General features: G+C 44.0%; 1 protein-coding gene across 7 annotated transcripts in view; it reads right to left on the reverse strand.

Moving 5' to 3' along the window:
• Positions 1 to 23,297, reverse strand: part of LOC128873224 (cell adhesion molecule Dscam2-like) — a 209,999-nt gene that overhangs the window by 107,703 nt on the left and 78,999 nt on the right. For all 7 annotated transcript variants that reach the window (XM_054116629.1, XM_054116627.1, XM_054116625.1 and 4 more), the window contains exons 2-4: positions 18,962 to 19,282; positions 6,539 to 6,700; positions 3,747 to 3,896 (exon numbers count right to left, since the gene is read on the reverse strand). In XM_054116629.1, the coding sequence (XP_053972604.1) occupies positions 3,747 to 3,896; positions 6,539 to 6,700; positions 18,962 to 19,282 (633 nt within the window). The remainder of the gene's footprint in view (positions 1 to 3,746; positions 3,897 to 6,538; positions 6,701 to 18,961; positions 19,283 to 23,297) is intronic.

Below are 23,297 nucleotides of genomic sequence, written 5' to 3' on the forward strand. Positions count from 1 at the left end.
ACCGCGTAGAACGCGCGCTAGTGCCTATTAAAAGGCCAGCCTCGTTATTCAACGAGCATAATTCACCGAAAAAACGTCACGTTATCGGCAATAAGTGGCACCCGAACGGTTCAAATGAGGCCTTTAATTGCACCGCGTTCGTTAATGAACCGGGCTGAACCTCCCTCACCGACGGGAACCACTCTTTTTCTCTATTCACGTATGCTCCACCACCACCTTCGCGGTATCGATCGATCGACAGTCATTCTCGGCAAGCAACGCGTAATATCGAATAACGCGCGACCGTTGCACACCGAGAAAAGTGAGTTTATCGCGGATTTCCACGTACCCCGTAATATCCACCGCGATGTTTGCCATCGGTCGACATGACGCGTGCACTTTTCGTCGACGAAAAACGAGGGTGGAAGCCCCTAAACGTTTCGATACGCGTCGAAACATCGAAGGCACCAGCCATTATCGACAAGCAAACCGACGCACGTGATGTTTTAACGATCCATCGGAACGAAATTATTTCACACGAGGAAATAACTACTCGCGGTGATCTCGTGGTCTTCTCTGGTAATAAAAAGCGCGTTGAAAGTGCGTTCGAAATTTACTTGACGATGTCGGGATACAAGAAGGGGTGCTGGTAAATGTTTTGAATGGGACACGTGGTCCACTCGTGTGATAGTGACGCGGTGGGAGTAATTAGGAGGAGTCTTTTGGGATTTAAGACTTGCGATACTAAAAGGGCGTGGGGGTGAGGATTTTCACTAAAGTAATTACTTATAATTTCTGAAAAGATTGAGTACTATATGCTTAAGTATTTCTTCGTACGGAAACATGAATATTAACAATGGTGTAGCATTTGAATTGTGAAAACTGCATTAAACTAATTAAGACACCAATTATTTCTTATATCAAAATCACGATGAGCACGAAACGCCACTACATGAAATTAAAAATGAATAAGGATGAGTTAACTCCACTTGGCCAGTTAACAAGTTAACTTGAGTACCAACCCCCGTTCGTTGCGCCGGGCTACTTAAACCAACTTCAATCCGCAACCTCAGGAATGCAATTTAGATTATAAAAATCCCTGCACAGTTCAAGAAGTGGAATTTAAAATTAAAATTCCGCCTGTTACTTCAGAAGCAGGATTTGCGAATTAAAAGGTCCACCTATTGCACCATGCTCATACATACTATACTGGAAAAATATTGCTCCATGCTTCGTGGCTTGCAAACAAATACAGAACCAACTAAATAACGACTTAAACCCCTCCTGATTCTAGATGAACTACGTTAAATTGAAATTTCATAAATATCCTAGGTATCTGAAGGTCAAAGACCGATCGAATTTCTCATAAATGAATACTGCAAGTTTCAAGGCCTTGCATTTTCCAATCTATCTCGAAACCACAAAAATGATGACGGAAACCCCCCTAACTCTTCATGGACTATATCACATCTCAATTCGATAAAAATACCGACCATCGTTCTCCGTAACCGATCCATTTAACCCAGAGCGACACGATACTTAACAAGGTACGTTCGCGTCTCCGCCGTTTAAAAATCGAAGAAAACTGTATCCGTGGACAAACGAGAAAAATTTCCACGTATGATATCGAGTCATAAATGTCTGTCAATTTTCCGCAAACGGTTAGCGCGTATAACAACCGATACGCATCCGGAGGGGAAATAACAATACGCGTGTTTTCAAAACATCAACGTATCTTTCTTCGCCGTGGGCGACTCGCGGCGTCGATTTTTCCAACGGAAACACGATAATAATTGACAGACCGTTCCCCGATTCGACCGCGGCCAGAGCAAACATTTAATTGAAATCGAACGTATCCAGAGGGCATGCGACGAGCCACCGAGCGGGCGGAATTGCACGTTTTTATAGCCCGGGCGAATATCCTGCGGCGGTCGGAGTGCTCGTTTCCTATATTTTTTCGTTCCCGCTGGCCGTTTGTTATTGAAAAAATTTAATAACCGCGGGTACAGCGTCTTCGACCCGGGAAACAGCAGAGGGAAAAATAAGAACCAATGGGTGGAAGGGTGGACACGAGGGGTGGCTTGGGAATGGTCGGAACGACTCGATTTCTCGATTCTCCGTGGTTGGATGCCGGGGCCCGATTTAAACCACTTCGTAGAGCGAGAGGTCTCTTCATTCTGTACGTGAACTCTTCTGTAAACCTTTTGTAGTATTACGTAATTAATAATTCAAGCAACCCTCGTTTATTTGATATTACAATCCGGGAAATCAACAGTACCCTGTATTTTGTACCAATATTCGAAGTAACTGTGCTATAAAATTAGGAAAAACTCAAGAGGTCATTTTTTTACACCACCCAGACAATTCTTTAAGAATAGAAAGTATGCGCATCCTCGACTTCGGAGCAGTAGGTGAATTAAAAGATCGGCAAATGAGTACTTGGAGTCTCGACGCTAGGGTTTAGTTAGATCCACGATAGATCCGTCTCTGCCAGAAGCCACAGCGAAATTCTAGGTACCGAGGAAATGCCAGGAGCGTCTAGCAGTTGTCCAATTATGGAATCACGCATTCGGGGGAGTGCGGTGAGGGGGCATCAGAAAGCGAACGACGCCTCGATGGAGGCCCTCGTTCGATGCTGGGAGACTCGAATCAGCGACCGCACCATCTGACGCTCTTATCGGAAAGTAGCTCATAAATATTCAACGGTCCTCGCGAGAAATTTGTAAATATCGTATCTGGGTGTAATAACTTTCCGTCGGAGGGCGAAGCAGAGAGCGATGAGAGAAGAGGAAACGGAAATGTTTCCGTTGCGAGTACGACCGCCCGCGGATTTTCGTTTCTTCGATATTCTTATTACCACCCAACGCTTTATAGCGAGATCCTTCTCGAGCCTGTATTAAAACTTTATTAACTGGGTTAAAGGCAACGCTTAGAGTCTACTCCAGCCCTCGGTCGACGGGTCGACAAGGTTTATCCTTTTTCAAGGCGTTATAATAAATGCAGAATATAAAGGAGATCCGAAGCCTGATTGGCGTAGAAGCTGATTGCACGGGCGTTAAACCGAAGAATGGGAAAGAAGTAAAGAACTCCCCGAGGGAAGTTCAATATTTCTTTAGGGGGTTTAATGCTTGAGCGATCGGGGCGAGTATTAGTGCTCGTTTGGATTACTCGAGACGTCTTTGAACTATATGTACGAATTATTAGAACGATGTTCGTTTGTATGTATCGAATGATGCTGTTTGTAACAGATATTTCTGGTCGTTGGTCTCTTCGGTAATGAAAATAAATATAAAAATGTATTTTAAACGAAAACATTAAGAAATTTCTATATTACTTGGAATTAATCCAAAGCAGAACAAACGAAGATTGTTATTTCTATTACCTTACATTACAAGAAAAGATTGTTTACACTAACCAGTCTTTCAAAAGAAGATCATTTACAAGATAATTAAACAATCGCGAAGAACAGGTAACAGCATGACTTCTCATATTCCATGATGAAAGTGCAAATACCCTGCACAAAGAAAATATAATAACTGAACAACAGCAACGTTATTACTGTTCCCTTGGCAGAACTCCAAATGGCAAACGAGCAGAACGTCAGAAACTCCGTAGACGCAGTTTCTCTATTAATTACCTTGGAAGGCGGAATGAGCGCACTTCGGTTACATTATGAATTCATAATTAACCTCGAGCATCGCGAATTGAACCGAAATGGTGTTATCTTATTCGCGGGAACAAGTCCAGACGGATTTAAATACACTCACCAGTCAATTGAAGTCTCCCGACGTTGCTACTGACGACCGTATCCTGGGTCAGACGATGGTGCGTCCTGCAACGATAACTGTGTCCTGCGTCCTCCCGCGTTATGTTCAGTATCATCAGTTCGCCAGTGGAGAGCATGTGATACTTGCCGTCTGAAATCAAACGTCGAATATCAATCGTACCAGGAAACGAATGGAGATTTCCGTGTCTTGGTTTCCTAGCTGGATGGAATTTCAAATATCAGTCTCGGGGGGAAAGAAATTAATCGACTGTGTGGATGGTTGGCAGACTTCCTAGTATATCCGTGCAAGTTTCGAATGTTAAATCTACCACTGCGGTGGTTTGTATTTCGTTTGCATATGTATTGCAAATTTCAGAGAACTTTTACGAGAACGATCATTACATGCCTTTCCAAGCATATTATTGGGAAATTTAACAATTTTTATTTATAGTCTTCTTCTATACTTCACAAGTACATACGAATGGTTAAAATGTTTCTTTAATGAGCGTGCCGAATCATTGGGATTTAGATTTCAGAGAACCTTTCGTATTATTTATTACTTTCCTACTATTTTTGTTATCGAGTTTATGTTGGTCCTAAAAATGGACCCACCAATATATAGTTTAAAAATATCGAAAAGCGAAGCTACCATGATGCAGGTGGACCATAATTTTGACAAAGTGACGCGTGAATTACCGTGTCATTTGACCCACTTCGAGTATTACATTCCTAGCGGGAGAGAGAGGATTCGTCGATAATTTGGATAGCTTAATTGGTCGAGCAGCCGTTCTGCAATGGATCCATATTCGAATTTGGGATTGAGCCTGATTCTTTCCCTCTCGCAGTACATTCTACGAATTCCAATTCGAATTGCGATAATAAATATTCAAACGCACGGCCAGCTTCGATCCAGCCAATCTTTCGCGTTACTCGAGCCCGTTCGAGGCCTCGTTGAATGGTAAATAATGGCTACGTCGACCTTCGACGAATGTATGTACGAACAAATCCGTGGAGATTATAAAATTCGTGGGAACCAGGTCCCACGATGCGTAACTTAATCGAACCCTCCTATAATTAATGAAGTTTGCCTCGTTAACGGTATCGCCAAACTCGCGGCGAAAACTTTGCCTATCGCGCAGTGACAGACGAGTCTGGAGTGTGCGCTTAACGGCTAACTATAACGATGCATTCGACCTAACGATACCTCCGATGGCGAGCATTTTCATATCGATTCCTTGCAGGAATTTCTCAAAGTTAGCGAGGATGAACTCTCGAGAAGAGGTTGATTATTATGGGATCTGAATGCAGATGTTGTTCGTGACTCGACACAGCGGGTTATTGAGAAAATCGTAATTTCTGGAATGTTTCTTGTATTTTTAAAATTTGATCAATATAGTGGCTAACTCTCTAAGGGAGTTTCATTTTACATAAAGAAGTTAAGTAAAGCTCCCTTCGATCATCTCTAATAAGAAACAAATGAAATGAGATCTTACCCATCGCATACATGAAGCATATTAATAGCATGCACCACTACTGTTCTATTCAATATACAAAATTTTCCAATAGGATCCTTATAATTTTACTTCTTAAATTTTCTTAAACAACATTACCTCTCAATCGTTTAATTCTAAAGTCCCCTTCGATGAAGTCCCCCTTTACATCGAAAAATATTATTTCCTCGGAATAATTCTTCCTTTGAATCCCTGTTAATTTTCCCACCATTCAACGAAATAATTGAACTTTCCGTCGGAAATCAGCGGGGTAAAAATATTCCCATAATGGCCTGTGTATTCTATCGCGAAGTGGCTGGGTCTAAACGGGTGATTTCTACTCGTGGAAAATAGAGGCTGCGGAAACCGAGAGACACCCGTAATCTGTGCAAGACGTAAGTATCTCGACCTCGTTCGGATCCACTCGATTATTTCCACGAAGCCGTGATATCGCCGGGCGATCCTTGAAACCGACTGCGGCATTCACCGCGGCGGGCGTTCTCAATGAAAATCTTCTCTGGCAGGTCGCAGGTCGCGTTTTCCTCCGCGCGAACCAGGTAAATAAATTTCAAGGAGCAGCGACGGAAACGGTTCCTCTAAACGCGAGCGCGGCAAGGATTGCTCATTCTTATTTATGAGCGGCGTCGCGGCAGGCGTCATTAAGCGTTATACGAGGAATCCGAAAAGTTCCTCTTTAAATTACACGTTGTTGAATTACTTTCAAAGGGAGCAAGAAAAGTGTTCAATTTCTCTCATTTATGGACTTCCGTCTGAAACAATTTTTCTGTACTAACGAAAACATTCAGGTAAAATGATTTCTGGGAAAATACTACCAACTTCCTCAATGGAAATATTAGTCCTTTATTTCGAATATTGGAAAGCTATTGAAAATTAAAAATCGATGAAATTCTTTCTAGTCCACTGTTGAATTAGTAACTTCAAATCAGATTAAACTCCATACAATTCGCGACCGAAGCTTCAGATGGAGGTTCCATTTGTCCGTATTTTTTCGAAGACTGCAATGGGAATAACAGTCACTACTGAACGATGAAATATCGTATAATAGGAAAAATGTAAGATATCATTTTCATCTGATACTTCCAACTCGAATTTTATTAAAAAAAATTCCCACATCAGACTGAACACAACTCTTTCAGCTCCGATACAAATTTGAACAGCTCTCAACAATATCTAGAACTCGCATTTGAAAGCTGATATTTTGAACTACTCCAATGACTAATGTACAGGGCTGATTTCTAGGGCACTCCGTGCATCTGGCACCCAGTTAGACCGAGGTACTCACCTCCCATTGTAGACGGGTAAATGTTGAAGGACGGCTCCTGAAGCCAAGACGTAATGGCGACGTGGTCGCGAACGAAGCTGGGCACGATGCAACGCATAAGCACGTTGTTGCCCAGGAAACCACCGGGACACTGCACTTCCGGATCGTAGCGCTGGTTCACCACTGCAACACAGAAACGACGGCTCGCTAGAATGCTTGGCTCTAGCTAACGTGCTGGCCAGGGTCGGGTTCACCGGGCCAGAAAAAAGGAAACTCAGTTCGCAGTTGGCGTGCTGATGACGAAGGAGGAAATTTGTTCCCGCGGTTCTCGGTGTCGAGTTTCGAGGAACGAATGTCGTTGCACGACAGAAGTCGGCTGAAATATGCCCGGGATGCTTGTATAGTCGCCAGCGAGTACTTTATGGTTGTTGGAAATCGACGACGGGAAAGATAAAGCTTTAGGAAATATTCGCTGCGGAGGTTTTGGACCGTTTTTATGGATATCAACGAAAATTGACTTTTTTTTTATTACATTGGAGGCGAAATCTTATTCATAGCTATATATTATATATATTCATAGGTGGTATTCTTTGATGGTAAGAGAATTAGTAACGTTTTGTTTTAAAATAGATAAGGGACTTTAACTAGGGAAATCTTACTTCAACTTGTATGAACTGACTAACTTGGTTTCTTTGCTCGTTCGATGGATTAAAATTCATGCATCAGAAGTAAAAAATAGAAGAATGTCGTTTTGAATTGAATCAGATTATTAAATTGATTTATGCAGAGTCGAGATTTAGTTTGAAATATATGTACACAATAGTTATCAAGGAAGCTATCGTTCTTTTAAAATTTAAATTACTCCAAAAGTATCCGCCTAACAAGAATTATATCCCACCGCAAGAATGCTTCACATGATTACACGTAGCCTGTAAATTCCATTCCTCTTAATTTGATATCGTGAATGCCACGTATCGTTGGCTATTATCATTAACGAGCCCTAATAATGAGCTCAATGACAACAGATATCGGACCAGCATTGTGCGCCGCATTACGTATAATATGCGTAATCCCATAAAGATCGGATTACAAACTGCGCAACTGAATATCTCCGAGACGGATAATTTTCCCTCTTGTTAGCCCCTCGCGAGTTTCTATCAATTTGTGAAGTATCCCCCTTTTGTTGTGAAATTTCAATTGGCTTCGTTTTAGAGACGGATTTATGACTGTTCCGACGGAATGAATTGCCCCGTGCTTTGTTCCAATATTATTCGAAGCCACGTGATATGCGGCGTTAATAACCCAGCTTGGGTAAATGTAATAACGTTAAACACGGCTTCGTTACCGGGTTTCACGAGGCCACTGCGCGCCGCGACACACGAGTTCATCGCGTATCAATTAAACCCTCTAAAACTGCGCTCAATTTCGCTGTTTCGCTGTGAAAATGATCGAAGCTCGGCTCGATTCGTCTTCCATTAAACGGGACAGAATTTCCTGAAACATATTTTTCTTTTCACGGCGTTTTAAGCCGAGAACACCTTTTGTCTATTCCGGTTGGGATTCGCGGAATGAATCGTAGATGAAGCGTAAAAATAGCGGACAGAAAAGTTAGCCTTTCCTGTGGTGTAAATAAATATCGAAAGGAACAAATGTTCGAGCGATTCCTCCGAATAAGGTTTAACGTAGGATCAATATTAGATGCGTCGCAGAATTGTCAGTGGTTTTTTCAGAGAATAAAACTTTCGTATTTTTCACTCGCGTAAAACGAAGGCACCTGAATGGCGGATTTCGTAGATTCGCAGTGGCACGGTTTTGGCGACGAGGACTGAATTATTTAGCCGAATCGATACGGTCCGTTCACCGGTTACAGATATACCAGGAGGACAGGTAAGAATGTTGACCTCAGACGTACATACGAGTTTCCTAGTAAATAGAGTAATAAGTATATAATAAGTATACAAGTGGAGTCGAAGGGTCAGGTATTGAAACAAATTTCCACCTTGTCCAGGACACATAGCGTTCTTCTTAAAGGGATTTTCTTTTTTTACAAGTTTCGAGAGCTCGAAGTTCCACACCGGGACTCATTCGTCGCCCTTATTTTTCTTGCCACGACAAATGTTTCGGGTGCAGCCTCCCCGTGTGCTATTTTTCAGAGTGCAAGCTCTCGTTGAAGATACGCGATTTTTATAAATCGTCAAGTCTGCGCAATACCTTTGCGGCGGATCGATTCTACTCGAATTCGTTCCCCAAACCGTTGCTCGCGATTTAATTGTCTCCGTGCTCGAACGGTCGGTAAGGACACAGGAAAAGGCGAAAAAAAAATTGTTAAGTGCCGCAGCGAGGGTGTAAGGCGAGATGGAAGACGCTCAGCGATACCTACCCTCCCAGGATTAAATCCGCTCGAGTTTCGCGCGACTATAACTACAAGATGTTGATACCGTCTCCAGGTGGAATCAACTTTTACGAGTTCTCCCATGAAAGCCGGAATAAAAACGGACGGGCTCCAAATGAGACGAGGCCGAAGCCTTAATTAAAAAAATCTCGATAGCGAGGCGAACCTGGCGTCCGTCCGCTCGTCGGTGAGCGGAGGTCTGCGGTCTGAAAAGGTCATAATGAAAATTGAAGGCGGAGAGGAAACAAAATAGGTGTAATGTATCCGCGGAGTGTTTACAAGGAAAAAGTGCGCGCCCCGCGAGCTCTGCGGCCGCGATAATAACCTAACACAACCGCGGATGTTCCTCGCGCACCGAGAACGGATGCGATTAGCAGGGTCCCTTGAGAAGTATAGGGGATCTTTGGATAACGTTGTATAGTCGTTGAATTTTCTTGAGTCTTGTATTCTTTTATAATCGGTAGTTTATTGATAGAATTTCTCCTGCATGCTTTATTTATAACGTGAGGTTGTGGTGTGCTGTTTCTCTGTTCGCTATTGAGCTTGTTTTTATTTTCAATTATAATTTGAACCAGAAGAAGGAAAATTTTCAATAGCGGATTATCGTCCATGTCACCCGAATAAAAAGCCATCATTTCGAAAAATCTTCAATACTTCAATATTCACCCTCGAGTCATTCGCTTTTTCTCCAAATAAATTCCAAAAATCCCCCATCTTCTCACGAATTTCTTTCAAAGGGTACCCTCGATAATCCCGGTCGATTCCACGATTCGATTTAAACCCGATCCAGGAACGAATGGTCCACGGACGAGGGACCAGCCCCGATCACGAACTATAATTTCGGCGAAAAGATCGTACCTATATCTCACCACCCGCATGACCCCGTATTAATGGACGCGAAAGAAATCCTCGGAACCGACACAGCGTCAGATCTCGACGAGGATGTAGAGGGGGTCGTAACCCTTAAAAGGGTCGCGGTATCTTATCCAAAATCTCGAGGTTGTCCCGATCCGGCCATGAACTAGCGTTCCGCGTAAGTTGATGGTCTCGGCTGAAAGGTTGGCGAGAGAGCAGGCCTGAAAGAGGGTGGAAAGGCAAGGATGCAGAACGAGAAATCCCGCCAGGGTGAGAGAGAGAGAGAGAGAGAGAGAGAGAGAGAGAGAGAAGAGGGTTGGTTGCAGGCACGGGTAAAGGAAAATGTGATGGTGTGTAGGGCCCGGCTCTGCAACCCGTTTCGAGAGTCAGCGGAGCGAGGCACTCAGACTCCAGAATGGGGTAAAAACTCGGTGAGTTCGCCTCTGCTTCCCCACCCTCTCTTTCTCTCCTTCCGCCCGTTTCCAGCCTCACTACCCACCCCGTATCACACGGCTCTCGGTTACGCGGCAACCAAGCCAAGCATAAACTCGGCAGACGTATCGTGGCAGGTAATATTTACAAACCATGAAACCTACGAGAAGAGAGGAAGCTACGACTCGTCCCCATCCGTCCCCTGCCCTCTGACCCGTCCTAACCCGACAGCCACCTGCCAGGGGTGGAGTGGCCTCGCGTGCGCCAAACCCACCGTGCTTTTTTCGGCGGCTCGACATTTTTCGGGGGGACAACCGCGCGGGGAACCCTTTCAGACCGCGATCAGGACGCTGGGAATGTTTATAGCGTCGCAGATGACATTAGGGGTTGTGCTTGAGGTAACCTTGACACTCATCGATTGTTAGTTGCAATTTTTATACCGCGTGGGATACTGTTTATTTTATGTCGTTTGCGTTCGATTAACAATTCAACCACATGAATCAGTCAGCGAGTGTCTTTTGTTTTCCGTAACACGGATGTTTCAATCGATATTTCTGATGCTTTGTTTATAAATATTGAAATTTTGAACTGAAACCGTATTTTTATCGAAATAAAATGTAGCCTATGTCCTTCCTCAGGATGCAATCTATCTTTTTGCTTAATTTTATCGAAATCTGTTCTGTGGTTTAGGCGTGAAAAGGTAACGGGCAGAGTTACTTTCGTATTTATAATATTACTATGGATTTATTTGGCAATCTCCCTTCTGATGAAGGGATGCTACTCTTTGGAAGAAGTTAGTACGTGCAGTAGTGGATATAGAAATTCGTTTGAATCTTAGCATCATAAGAACCGTCAAAGATAACTGAATGTGTTTGTATTGCATCTAAAATAATTTGCAAGAATACTAAATAGAATAAAAATGTTCCTGTTACTCACAATTTTATAGAAAAACCCGTACCTATGACCAGAATTCAGCTCTCTCGAGCATTATTGCGCCCTCGATAAGCAGACTTTACGCATTCGCAACGTACATATTTTAAAAAAAAAAAAAAAAAGTACACGTTAAACATGCCAGAATACATGCACCTACGCGAAATATGAATATCATTAAATTATTCTGGGAAATATTTCCCATGCATTGTTTTGTACATATCTGGAATAATAGCATTGCACAATGTAAATGTAATCTAGACCAAACCGAAACTGGAAACGTATCAGTTTTAATTCAAATTTTTACAGCATCGAAATTACTTGTGGCTTCCTTATTATTTTCAGTTCCGTTATCATTTCGAATCCGCTTCGAATTTCGCCGTTGCAAAGGCTCCGATATAATTGAACGCGAAGAGTTACAGTTACCGGAACAATTTCCATTTCGAGTCTCTCCTTTCAGCCGTCGAGAGTCGCCTTTTCACAAGAAATGTTCAACGGAACACGTCAAAAACGCAACGGCATCGAGGGTCGGGGAGGGAGTTCGGAACTCTTGGCGTGTTTCCCGATCTGGCAGCGACCCTTCGCGAGACACTTCAACCTTGACGGATAATTATTTCCGTGAAACTTTCCGCGAATTTCGTTTTTACCGAATGAAAGCTTGAAGAACACTTCGGCGACGCCGGTAGCGACGAGACAAAAAGAATCTGTTCGCGCCAGCGATTCGCGAGACCGGTCGCTCAATGGACAATGACGGGAACTCGAAAGGAAATTTAGCCTAGCCGTACTGTCGGCAAAGAACGATGGGGAAGGGGAGGTTGCTTTTAATTAAAAATAATTATTCCCTCCGGGACCCGGTACATAGCTGGGATGAAAAATCGTACTTCACAGCGGGACTCGCGGCGAACAATCACATTTTTCGTTGCGGTGTATCGTCGAGCAGAGAAAAAAACACGCGCGTACTGAAAGTTCTGTCGTTGTTATGATAATAAGATTACTTTAAGCGTCTTGTTCCGAGCGCGTCGAGCGAGACTGAGCGTCTTATGCGCTCGCGCGTAGCGAAACGGAATTTATACAGACGCTTTCTCGTCCGACGTTGGAAGTATTTGCGAACTGGTAAAACACGACCACCTTTCCCCCGTTCCACGAGAATCGCGATCCCACCGTCGACCGTGGGCATGTATATTCAAGCGATTTGATCTCGACGATGGCGGTTCGTGCCCAGGGAAATAATCATTTCAATTGCCAATCGCGGACTAGGGGGTTGTTGTCGAGTCAACAGAGAAGCTTCCCGGTAATTGCGTAATTGAAGTGGCCGCGTCTTTTCTCGCGTATCGAGCGGCAAACGTGTTCGAATCGTCGGACGACTTGTTTGGACAGAGTTCTGGCTCGTTTGTTCAGACGGACGAAGGGTGGTTTAGTTGGCAGCATTTTTCATGAAAAGTATTTCGTTTCAAAGCAATACTCGAAGGTACGGACGAGGTATTTAGAGTCACGTATGTAGAGCGAAGTGGATAATTGTATAAAAGTTCGTTCGGGGATGATGCGCCCAAGGGAGGATTACGTAGGGTGTTTACTTAACCCTGGGGTATACTTAAGGCCGTTTCATTAAAATTCATCGCAGGAAAATTTCCCTCAAATAAATTCATGTGCTAATCCACGCGTGGCCGTCCAATCTCGACGCCATAGGGTCCCTAATTTTCATACAAGTCATCAAAAGTGCATATATCCTTCAATATTGCACAGAAATATTCCCGAGGGCCTGAAGTAAACTCAAAACGTCACGGAAGACAAATTTCCACCGTAACTTCCATCCTTGACAAATTTCAATTAACATTGGAACTTCCTTGCCTAAAAATTGTCTCTCGTCGGAAACCACTCGTATACACAAGACTTCTTTCTCATCCATGAAAATGGTCAAACTTCTCCAAACACGAGGACGTGACTTTTATACAAGGTTTCGAGTTGTTGTTCGAGGCATAAACGAGTTAACAACCGGGTACAATTTCGACCACAGCTAGACTCGATATTCCACAGAAGAAAAGTTGCCAGCCGACCACAGGGTGCGGTGAAAAGACCGCGAGTGAACAAAGGGACTTCCAACGACGCTGAAAACATCGCAGGGCGCAGTGTTGTTTACGCGAACCGCTCGCGGCGGTCGTTAAGATTTCTCGTTGCTCGGTGGTCGGCACGAGATTAATCCGGAACAACGAAATTTACAGGGAGAATAAATCCCGGCCGTACATTGTTCCGAGTAAATGGAAGAAAACGAACGTCTTAGCGAAATCGGTCGGGGCTCGAAGCCAGTCAGGTCTGAAGCAAGAATTTTCAAACCCCTGGGCTACAGGGGGATGCAGGAGGATCGAACTGTCATTATCGTTTCGAAATGATCATTTAGTTGAAGGTGGGAGAGTCAAAGTGAACCTGATTTGTTAAAAAAAAATACTGTTACCGTTTTAATAGTAATGTTTGATATGAGCTTTAGACTTTTGTATGCCATTAAGTAGTTTGCTTGTTCAAAATATCTGAAGAGTGGGCTACTCTCGAGGAATCAGAACAGTTATGTACCATGATTTATAATCTTAGTATATTCTTTAATATGTATTTTTATATTTTAATTTGAACATTCCATAGTTTCCATATTAAAAATTCCTGAATGGTAGCCTAGCCTAAAGTAGCCACGAACGTAACACGTGAATATTACAACAAACTCTTCTCCATTAACATTTGAAGTCTCCGTTACACAGTTTCCAGGTTAAAATTTTCCAAGGGTTCAGTTTTGGTAGGACGAGGCCTCGATTCGTTCCTGGTGGAACCGAACAATGCGGTGTACCGTTGTTTTTGCACAAGCGTCGTTAAACCGCCGCCCTCGCTTCTTCGAGACGTATTGCACGAGTTCCCGCGGAAAGCTTGGTTATTAAGCGGTGTCTCGTCAACGAGACGGTCCACTCGTTCGAAGTCTAGTTTTTACCGCCGCCGATATTCGTTCGTCTTTCTTCTCCCGGGAGGGTCTCGTTTCTCGTCGTCTCCAGACTCCTTGAATTTCATCCTGGCCTCCCAAAGAAACTATCATTGTTCCGTGGAAACAACGCCGTCGTATCTCGATGGCCAGGAAGATTAACAACGGCTCTGTGGCAACGCAAAGGTCTCGGAAGTAATTTTTAGTTTATTACCGAGGCCAGGCTTCGCTCGCCGCGACGCAATTTCCTCTTGTCGAGGACTTTAATTAACTTCTTTAGTCGTGAACTGAATATACTTTTATACGCAGTTTATACGCAGAATGCTGGCAAAGCTCGATTCTATCAAGTTTTCCCAGCTGGAGTATTAACTCTTCTTTTCCAGTTTCTTTTAAGTAGTACGAAGACCTCGAGGTGAATTACTTTGCATCCCTTACAGCTCGAAATTTTATTGAAATAACGCCATCGTGGACTGGTACGATTTTGAGTAAATGTTCGTAATGGAATAACGCGTAAATGGAAGATTGCTGGGCTCTCCAGGTCACCAGCAATTTTTTATTGGGTTTCGCGCAAAGCGGTTCACCCCCGAGGAGGCCAAGTGTCCCAGATCAGCGGTGCGTTAGGTTTCCCCGTGCTCGAATACACATCACTTCCGACTGAACGAATCAAGGGAGTCAAACACTTTCCGAAAAGACCTATACCATTGAAATTTAATACCCTGCTTAACTACCCTCATCTTTCTCATCCCCACGTTATACTTGAAGAGCTCGCAAAGAGGTAATCGTTAAACACGGCCCTCCCTTCCGACGCGTTCCCCTTTATCAGCCCAGTTACCCTTGTTTCCTGCGAGATTCGGTTGCGCGGCGTACCTCGTACGTTGCGGAAGCCACACGCTCCAACGAGTACGCTCGTTTCGACTCGAGTTCCGTGTGAAACCTCCCGAAGGAGTCCTGCAGGACACCAACGGACGGATCCTGCTTTCGACCAGCAAAGTAGTTTGGACAGCGAAAACCCCGATTGCTGTTGTTCGAATCGAATATTCCACGCAGTCAACAAGCTGGAGGCTGTTGGGATAATGCATACGCAAGCCTAGGCGCGAGCACGCGCACCTAATCATATCCATTTTGCTCCGGGGGGACCGTGTATACGTTGGAAGAAACGATCCTTGAAGAGAAAGGACAGATTCAGCGGAGTCGTTTCGAAGCGAACAGAGGATGGGTGGAAAAGAGACGAAAGATGCGGAGACTAGGCGCTGACGTTGCAGAGTAGCAGAACTTTAGCGAAGGATGGAGTCTATTCGAATCGACGGAACGAAACTGCAAAGTCTAGCAAACTTGTGGTGATGTGTTATGTTGCTAGATCGTTTGACTGTAAATGGGAGAAGTTTCGTGGTATCTTGCGAGGGTAGGATGTTTTAAGTGGCACAACAATTTCGTTATGCAATAATGTTGCAATATAATATTAGGTACTAGAGTTTCCGTAGCAGTACGTTCATACTCTGTCAAATATACGATTTACAAAGCTTCAATATTCTTACTCATGGTTGTGGGATGTGCGTATGCTATGGTGCAATTTGTGAAGATAAACAAAAAAGCTTAAGATTGCAACTTAAAAGATAGAAACTACCAATGCATATCCATGACTGTTTCACACATTATCACATATTAGAATAGTATAAAATTTTGATTTTTGACATAAATATGTTCCTCGATATCTAAAGATTTATACAAGCTCAAATATCGTTACAGTAAATTACATGCTTTGTAAGTTACTTTATATAATACGACGTGTTTCCTGTTTGCACATTCTCTAACGAAACAGCTCCGAGTGCAAAGGGTTAAAGAAGGTGTGCTCCAGGTGTTCCAAAAAATATTTCCAAACACGCTAAACTGGAAACAAGGCTCTTTCCCTTTGGAATCAACTGAGAATGACATGGCCCACGAATTCTACATCTTTTCGAAGAAACACCAAGAGTGAAGGCCGCTTCCATGTTAATAGTATCCATTTTGTTCCGAGATACGTTTCGCGTGCCCAGTAAAGACACTTTTCTCGCCCGAAGGGAAAGGACAGAATCAGCGAAGTTGGGATCGGTTGGAAGTCGAAGGAGGTGGTGTGGGGGTTTGAGGGACGAGCAAAAAGAAGACCGCGAGACTGGAGACACGGGAAGCAAGAGACCAGTAGCTGACGCGGCAGAGGTAGCGGGCATGAATCTGAAAAGGTATGGGCCGCGTTCACGCGACGATGATTTACGGGCATATTAGGTCGATAAGATATCTTCCGGTTCGTTGACCCGGAGGAAGCTCTATTTTTAAGGCGCCTCGCGTAGACACCGAAGCTTTTGCTCCCGTCTATCGGCTCTCTTCGTATCTTCCTCCGCCCAACTCCCCGCGGATCGTTCCAGCGCCATGGATCTTGTCACGGAGCACGGTTTTTGAGATGCGTCCGATAAAACAGCGAGAAGAAACAACGCCGCGAATGGTCGTTCGTCTTGCAGCAGTCTTTTCCAAATTAAAATAAGGGAAACAAAAATTGACCTCGTTTTTCGACGGGATAGATGGTCCACACGGCTGTTGCGAGAATAGATGTTTTATTTTGCTGCGGTGCTTTAAGGATTCTCTAAAAAATTAATTTATAAAATTCATCAATTATTTACCTAGAAAGTCCAAAGCCTAAGAGTGGATAGCGTCACAAATGAAATGCTCGATACGAATGTTTTCCTCTGACTTTACGTCAGTCAAAATGACCTCAGGAAAACCGACACGTCGAGTAACTGTTAATAAATAAATAAATAGGGTATTCCTGAACTGACCCAGAATTTTTAACATTGGAGGAACACAAAATAAAATCGATTCGCTGGAAGCAACTTAAAGTCATCGAAAACAACGTAAGAGACATTTCTTGGCGATAAATTTCACGCGAGCTAAATCTCCCCGTTCTCCTACTTTTTAGGGGAGGCCGCCCTCCGAAAAGTTTGGAAACCACTGCCTTACAGCGAGCCAGACGAGCTTATCCGCGACGGGGACGACGACGTCGTTGAAAACGAAGCCCGATAAGGCGACGTTTCTCCTTTTGTGGCCTCTGTTCGACGAAAGGGATTTGAATAATTCCAGCGATCGATCTCGCGAGCGCGGAAGAACAAGACAGTTTCGCGACAGGAAAGAAAGCGTGCCCTCCTATTCCGGCCATCGGCGTATTCCACTGACAAACTATCGACAAACTATGAATTACATTTCACTCGTTCTGCGCCCGAGTACGCGTCAGGCCGGAAATAAAGGGGACGCAGGTGTACAGGGACTACCGTGGATGCGAGGCAAATCACGGACTCGATGGGAATAAATATTTCATATCGGTGAAGACGCACCTCTCCCTCCCCCTTCCCACTCAGAAGGGGATGAATTATTCCACCTAAGAAGAAACCGCTGAGAGACCGCGGACCCCATCTACCGATGTTTAATGTAGAAGACTAAAGGGGTGTCACGTCGAACCCCCCCAAGGAGGATAAATCAAGTCGAATCGGAAAAATGTGTTACCCGTGTGAAATACTTCTGAAATATTATTTACTATGAATTACGATTTCCTTATTTCTAACTCCTTTGCGTCCACGAAATTCTTTTCCATACATTTCAGTTTCATTTATATTAGGAACTGCTATATTTTTCTTTTCCTCTGAACTTTGTTAGTGCTTTGAAATTTTGTAGAATATTCGATTAGATATTACATGTCTCTTCTTCTTTTAAAAAATAATTACGATCAACATAGATGAGGTTTCGAAGCTCTTTAGTTTTATAATGCGACACCTAAGTCTTTCTAAGCATAATGTAGACGCGAGCATCGAAGAAACTCTCCCCTCAATGGTTGAGATGCATCTTCTCCTCGACCAGCCGTCAAAGTTGTTATCCCTAGACATAGTCGATACTCGAACGCGTCCCGGGTGAAACGAGATGCAAACGAGCGAGCCAAGGAAATGACAAACATTTCCATATGGACGGAGACGCGCGATCAATCACAATCGACATTGCTCTGCCAAGAGGAACGGACTTCTTCAGCGAATGGGGAAAGCCAACCGGAGCACCATTCTTCACAGGCACGAAATTTACGTAAACATATTTAGCTTTTGTACCAATGAGACCCTTGATAATAAACGTAACGCTAGCTTTCAAGTGCACTCGTAGTAGAGTAAGAAATAGTCAAGCAGACTTAAGTAGACTTGTAGGCCAGGCTATTGATTTGTAACTGAAACTAACACGCGTCGACAATGGAATTAAATTAGACTACAGACGCGGGATTATAGAGTTTCACGTATTTCAGCGGATGAAACTGATAGGATTTAGGTGTTTCATTGATTCTTCTTTAACGCGATAGGAATTCATGTATATATAGGCTAGATGAAAGTGAATCTTCGTTCCCGTGAGTTTCATCTCATCTGTGCTTAAGGCTCACGTGTTTCCAGATCTCTAATGTGTAGACATTTTGCGAGGATGTATGTAGAGGCCAGGGAAAACCCAACAACGGTTTGTAGCAATAACTCTTACCGAATTTTCTTGCCCATTGCGTTAATTTTCAAACGTAAGTTTGAAACGCGTCGATAGTTCCCTATTAAATTGACTCTATTCTTTATCCTTATCACGTCCACTGAACCTGCCTACACTAACATAATAAAATCATAGATATCGATGCAAGGCAGTAGTTCCTCTAACTTGTCACTCACGGACCACCTGTGCTTCAACCCTGAAATAGAAATTCTGGACCTCTCTTCTCCGAACCGTGTCCTTCTCCAACCAGGTCGGAGCACAAAGAGCGAAGAAGAAGGGCACTGCTATCGAGATGGGAGAACGCGCATACAACATAATGCAGATAACGAGGAAGAAAGTTTCGCCGTACCTGCCCTGACAGTGACGTCTCTGCTAACGATGGCACCGACGCTGTTGACGGCGGAACACTTATAAATGGCCCAGTGGACGTCCTGCCGGAACACCTCCGCCTCGAAGCCAGGAAAGTGGATGGTCCCGTTGCCAAGGACGTGTCTGATTCCGGGGATACTCGTTATGCTGCCGCCGTCCGCTGCCAGCCAGTCGACGGTCGGCGCCGGATTTCCTCTGACTATGCAGTCCACACGGCCGCCGTTCACGTTCGTGAACTCGACCCGCGATGCCGGCTCCGACACGAAGCTGGGTCCCTGCATCTCGTACGAGGCGTCGCAGCCTGCAACACACGGGACAGATATCGGTCATAACCAGGGCCAGAGATTCTCCTTGCTACGGGTGAGCTCGGGATTCGCGCGACGCGCCATTGTAATCCGCTGTTATTTATCGCGTCATCGCCGTCGGCTCCCGTGCCTTTAATAACCACCAGGCCGGCCTTGTCTCTTGCGCAGGGATAACGGGGAGATTGGTAAGTTACTTCGACTCGGGGAGCACGGAGAGCTCGGACAGGAGTCGTCGGGGATAGGATACTTGGAGTTGTTGATTAAATTATTGAAGATGAAGAAGGGAAAGATGAATTTTTATAAGAGGTTTGTAGAGAATGTAATTTTTTGGGGGAGGATGCTTTTCGATTTTGGAGGAATGGATGGTTAGATTATTAGAGGGAGAAGTTTAGTCAAGGTAGAGGCATAATACAATGCAATTTGTAAGCTCTTATCTGTATTTTTTTTTTAGCAATGAGTGGTGACACTAGTGCACCATGCAAGAGAAGGTGTTGCACCCAGGGTATAGTTAGCCATGGCCCCATCGAGTGCCGTGCCTGTGAGCTCAGGGCCCACTTACCGACGTACACGGGGTGGGAAAGGAAGTTTCAACTTGAAACACGATTGCTCGGCTGGAAATTAGGGTGGGTGGAAAAATTTACAAAAAGTCCATCATAATGACTAGAGGAGTAGAGGGAAATGATGAGACTGGGCAGGGTACAGGGATGCACCCTATAGTAAGCTCTTATCTATCTCTTATCTCTTATTTCGAGACAGAAGGGAGGCACGAGCCAAAGATTGGGAAACACTGGACCACAGCACCCCCTGGTAAATTCAGCACCCAACGCGACCAGTTCGGATCGAACGCTGTCGATCCAGAAGGGGTAAAATAAATTTTCCTTACTGTTTCAATCGGCAGTTAGAAGGGCATTAATCATGGTCACAGCGCGCTGGACACCGGTTGATGAATTTTTTCTCGCCCCGGCTTGCCCGTTCCAAAGTAATTTTCAGAAATAGGGTGATGGCCGCGCAAGGTTGACGCAGAACGACCAAGAGGGGTGCGAAGGGGTGGACGAACCGAGGGGGTCGCCCTGTATCGCCGACGGGACATGGACGAAGATAATACGGGCAGCCATAAATCACACATTTAACGCTGAAATTCGGCGGTAATAGCTTCCATAAATGGAGCGCATTGCGTCCACCCCCTCGCGAAGCCTGTTAACCATTCATCACTCGAGTTATGTTGATTTAAGTAGGAATGCCTGCTCCGCTCGGATGTATTCCGCATTCCGTCCAACATTGCCCATCTGGAAGCTGGCCCAACGAAGCGCACAGAATACCCCGAGGAACGTGCAACGAATATGGCGCAGCTACTTCTCCGCGTGTGACCGCTAACATTTTAGTTAATAATGTCTGATGGACGCCCCCGCGCGCGGGTTCCTGAAACTTCTGGGGTGGAAAAAGCCAGCCGCTATCGCTGGGAACTCGGCAACCAGGAATCGTTTCGATTTTCGAGAGCTACGTGCACGAGCGTCGAACGTTAAAACACCGTTTACGATGATGGAAGATTCGTGGGAGGTAAATGTAATTGCCTGGGGAAGACGTTCCGTGATCGAAGTAACAACATAGGATTTTATCGATATTACGAACGCGAATGTAATTGATAATTTCGTGGGTACTTGATGGCTTGTTGCTTTCATTGCTTTGATCATATTCGATGGATAGCTGCATAAGTCACGAAGTGGATTTACAAGGATTAAACGAGTTGGGGGAAATGAAAAGAGATGGTCTTTGAAATGTGAATGAGAGAGAAATGGAAGCTGAGGGTTGGATAAGCGTTGAATTCGAATGAAATGGTATGAAAGCGTTCAAAGTTATGGTTCCTTGAAGAATTATTCCGATTATCCAAGTATTTGAAATTGCTTTTAGCAGTCCGAGAAAGAGAAAAATAGGTATCCTCAAAGGAGAATATGAAAATTATATGTTGCATACTTGGAAAGAAATCCCTAATTTCGTTGGAGCGATATATAAAACACTTAACAAGCGTCAGCGACTGAGCAAACTATAGGCGTGTATAGCGATCGAATGAGGTACCCGTATCCCTTGCCCCAGTTGCAACATCGTAAACTTTCGCAAAGTAAACAAGCGTAATTCAACTCGAGCACTTAATATCCACGGTCGAGTACGCTGCTATTATTCGCAAGGGTACCCTACAGCTGTCCCACCGGAGATTTTGATGATGTTTCGAGAGGTAAATATAGTGACCGAACGATGATATTCTGCGGACCGTTTCGTACGAATGGGCACTTCTCCGAAACAATTAAGCTTTTAAACACAAAAGACTTTAAATACTCTTGGCTCCAACGACTTCGGAGGTCTTTAAATCTAAGTGCGCCACGAGAAGGCTTGTTTCGTAATTTGAAGTTCGAGTCCCTCCTCGGATCTTTCTTCGACTTTTATTTTCAACGAATGAGCTTCATACGTTCCTACTTGACAAGTATTACGTTTCATTGTACAACTATAATATTAGGTCTACCGAAAAGTTCTGTTCGTTTTTATAATAAAACAAAATAATACATTTCTCGTATCTTGAATAAATTTTACTGAGTAATATAGTTTGTATCATTATTTATGACGTCTTGCCAGCGTAATTGCAATTCGTATATCATTTTTAACGAATATGCGCATACTCGTTGAAACTTGTAACCGGAACGGACAGAACTTTCCGGTAGACCTAATATCTTTAACCCTCTTACACTAGAAATAGGTCAATAAATATGATTATACATACTGGTACCTTTACATTAAATTGTCTTAAATTAAATAACTCCAAGTCCTCGAGAAATATTCTTTCTACCCAAAGAAGAAAATCCAGGGGGTTAAGAGTTTTATAATCATACATTTCGATCCCATTTCGGGAATTCTGTTTCGTCGATAGAATTTTCCCGACGCGACGACGAAGCAGAAAATACTTATTTCTCTCCAGGTTCTCTTTTTCTCTGGTAGCATCTCTTCGTCGGACGTGAAGTCAGCTTTAATTAACTTCCCCTCGGTACCGGAAGCACCGAAAGAAGCTCGCGTCCCAGACACGACAATTCTTATCCGCGAAAGACACGCGCAGAGTTCACAAATAACGAAGAATTTCCTCGCCGACCGTGGAAGCACCGAGAATTCTCTCTTTTCCGCTGGGATTGTTTCCAAGATGCACTTAGAACCGTGACCTGCATTACGATCTCATAAGTAATCGTAACTCCCGACCGGAGGCGGGATTCAAACAGTCTCGAGCCATCTTGTATTATAAGCCAAGAGAAGCTCGAGTGGTCCTAAAATGATTCGGAAAATCTTCGTGCCTCGAACGTCTTAGTAATTATTGAAAAGACTTAGTAGTCTCGAGCGTGTCTTAAATGCCACACTTGAATCGTGTGCCTGGAATATCTAAGAAGCCAAGCACTTCCAATAATTTGATAAATCAATCTATTATTCTCGTACCAGTAAGTCCTCCTACGAATCCCACGCGAACAGGAATTATCACAGCTTACGAATTCCTATAAAATAACCTTCCATGAAAGTCGAGAGAATTCTAAAATAAAACCAGGACCGTGACAAGCAGAGTTTCTCAAAAATTTTCAACAATTTCGCAGCTTCCACGAAGCTCGCGATCTCCAAGATTGTCAATTCTATTCTAGATAAGACTTTTAAAGCGTCTCGAAATTCCAGGTCCTTGATTTGTTTAAAAATCATCGAGCAAACGTTCCTGCTTCCGACCCGGGTCTATCCACCGAGGAGAAAATTGTATTATTCTGGGGAGGGCTCACCGCCAGCCATATTCTCTTTCGAGATTTCTCTAACCTGTGCCGCACCTTCTTCCAGCAATCTCGCGTTCCGTGCGCCAGGTAATACCGCCTGACCCACATCCACCCGCCACAATTTTTCTCCGCGAGAAAGAGCAAAGCTCGCCGTAAACCCAATTTCATATTTCCCGACCCGAGCAGTCCATTTCCCAGCACAAAGTTAACTTAATTTCCTATAACG

Source organism: Hylaeus volcanicus, chromosome 3, assembly GCF_026283585.1.
Source record: "Hylaeus volcanicus isolate JK05 chromosome 3, UHH_iyHylVolc1.0_haploid, whole genome shotgun sequence".
In the NCBI taxonomy this organism is placed as follows: Eukaryota; Metazoa; Arthropoda; class Insecta; order Hymenoptera; family Colletidae; genus Hylaeus; species Hylaeus volcanicus.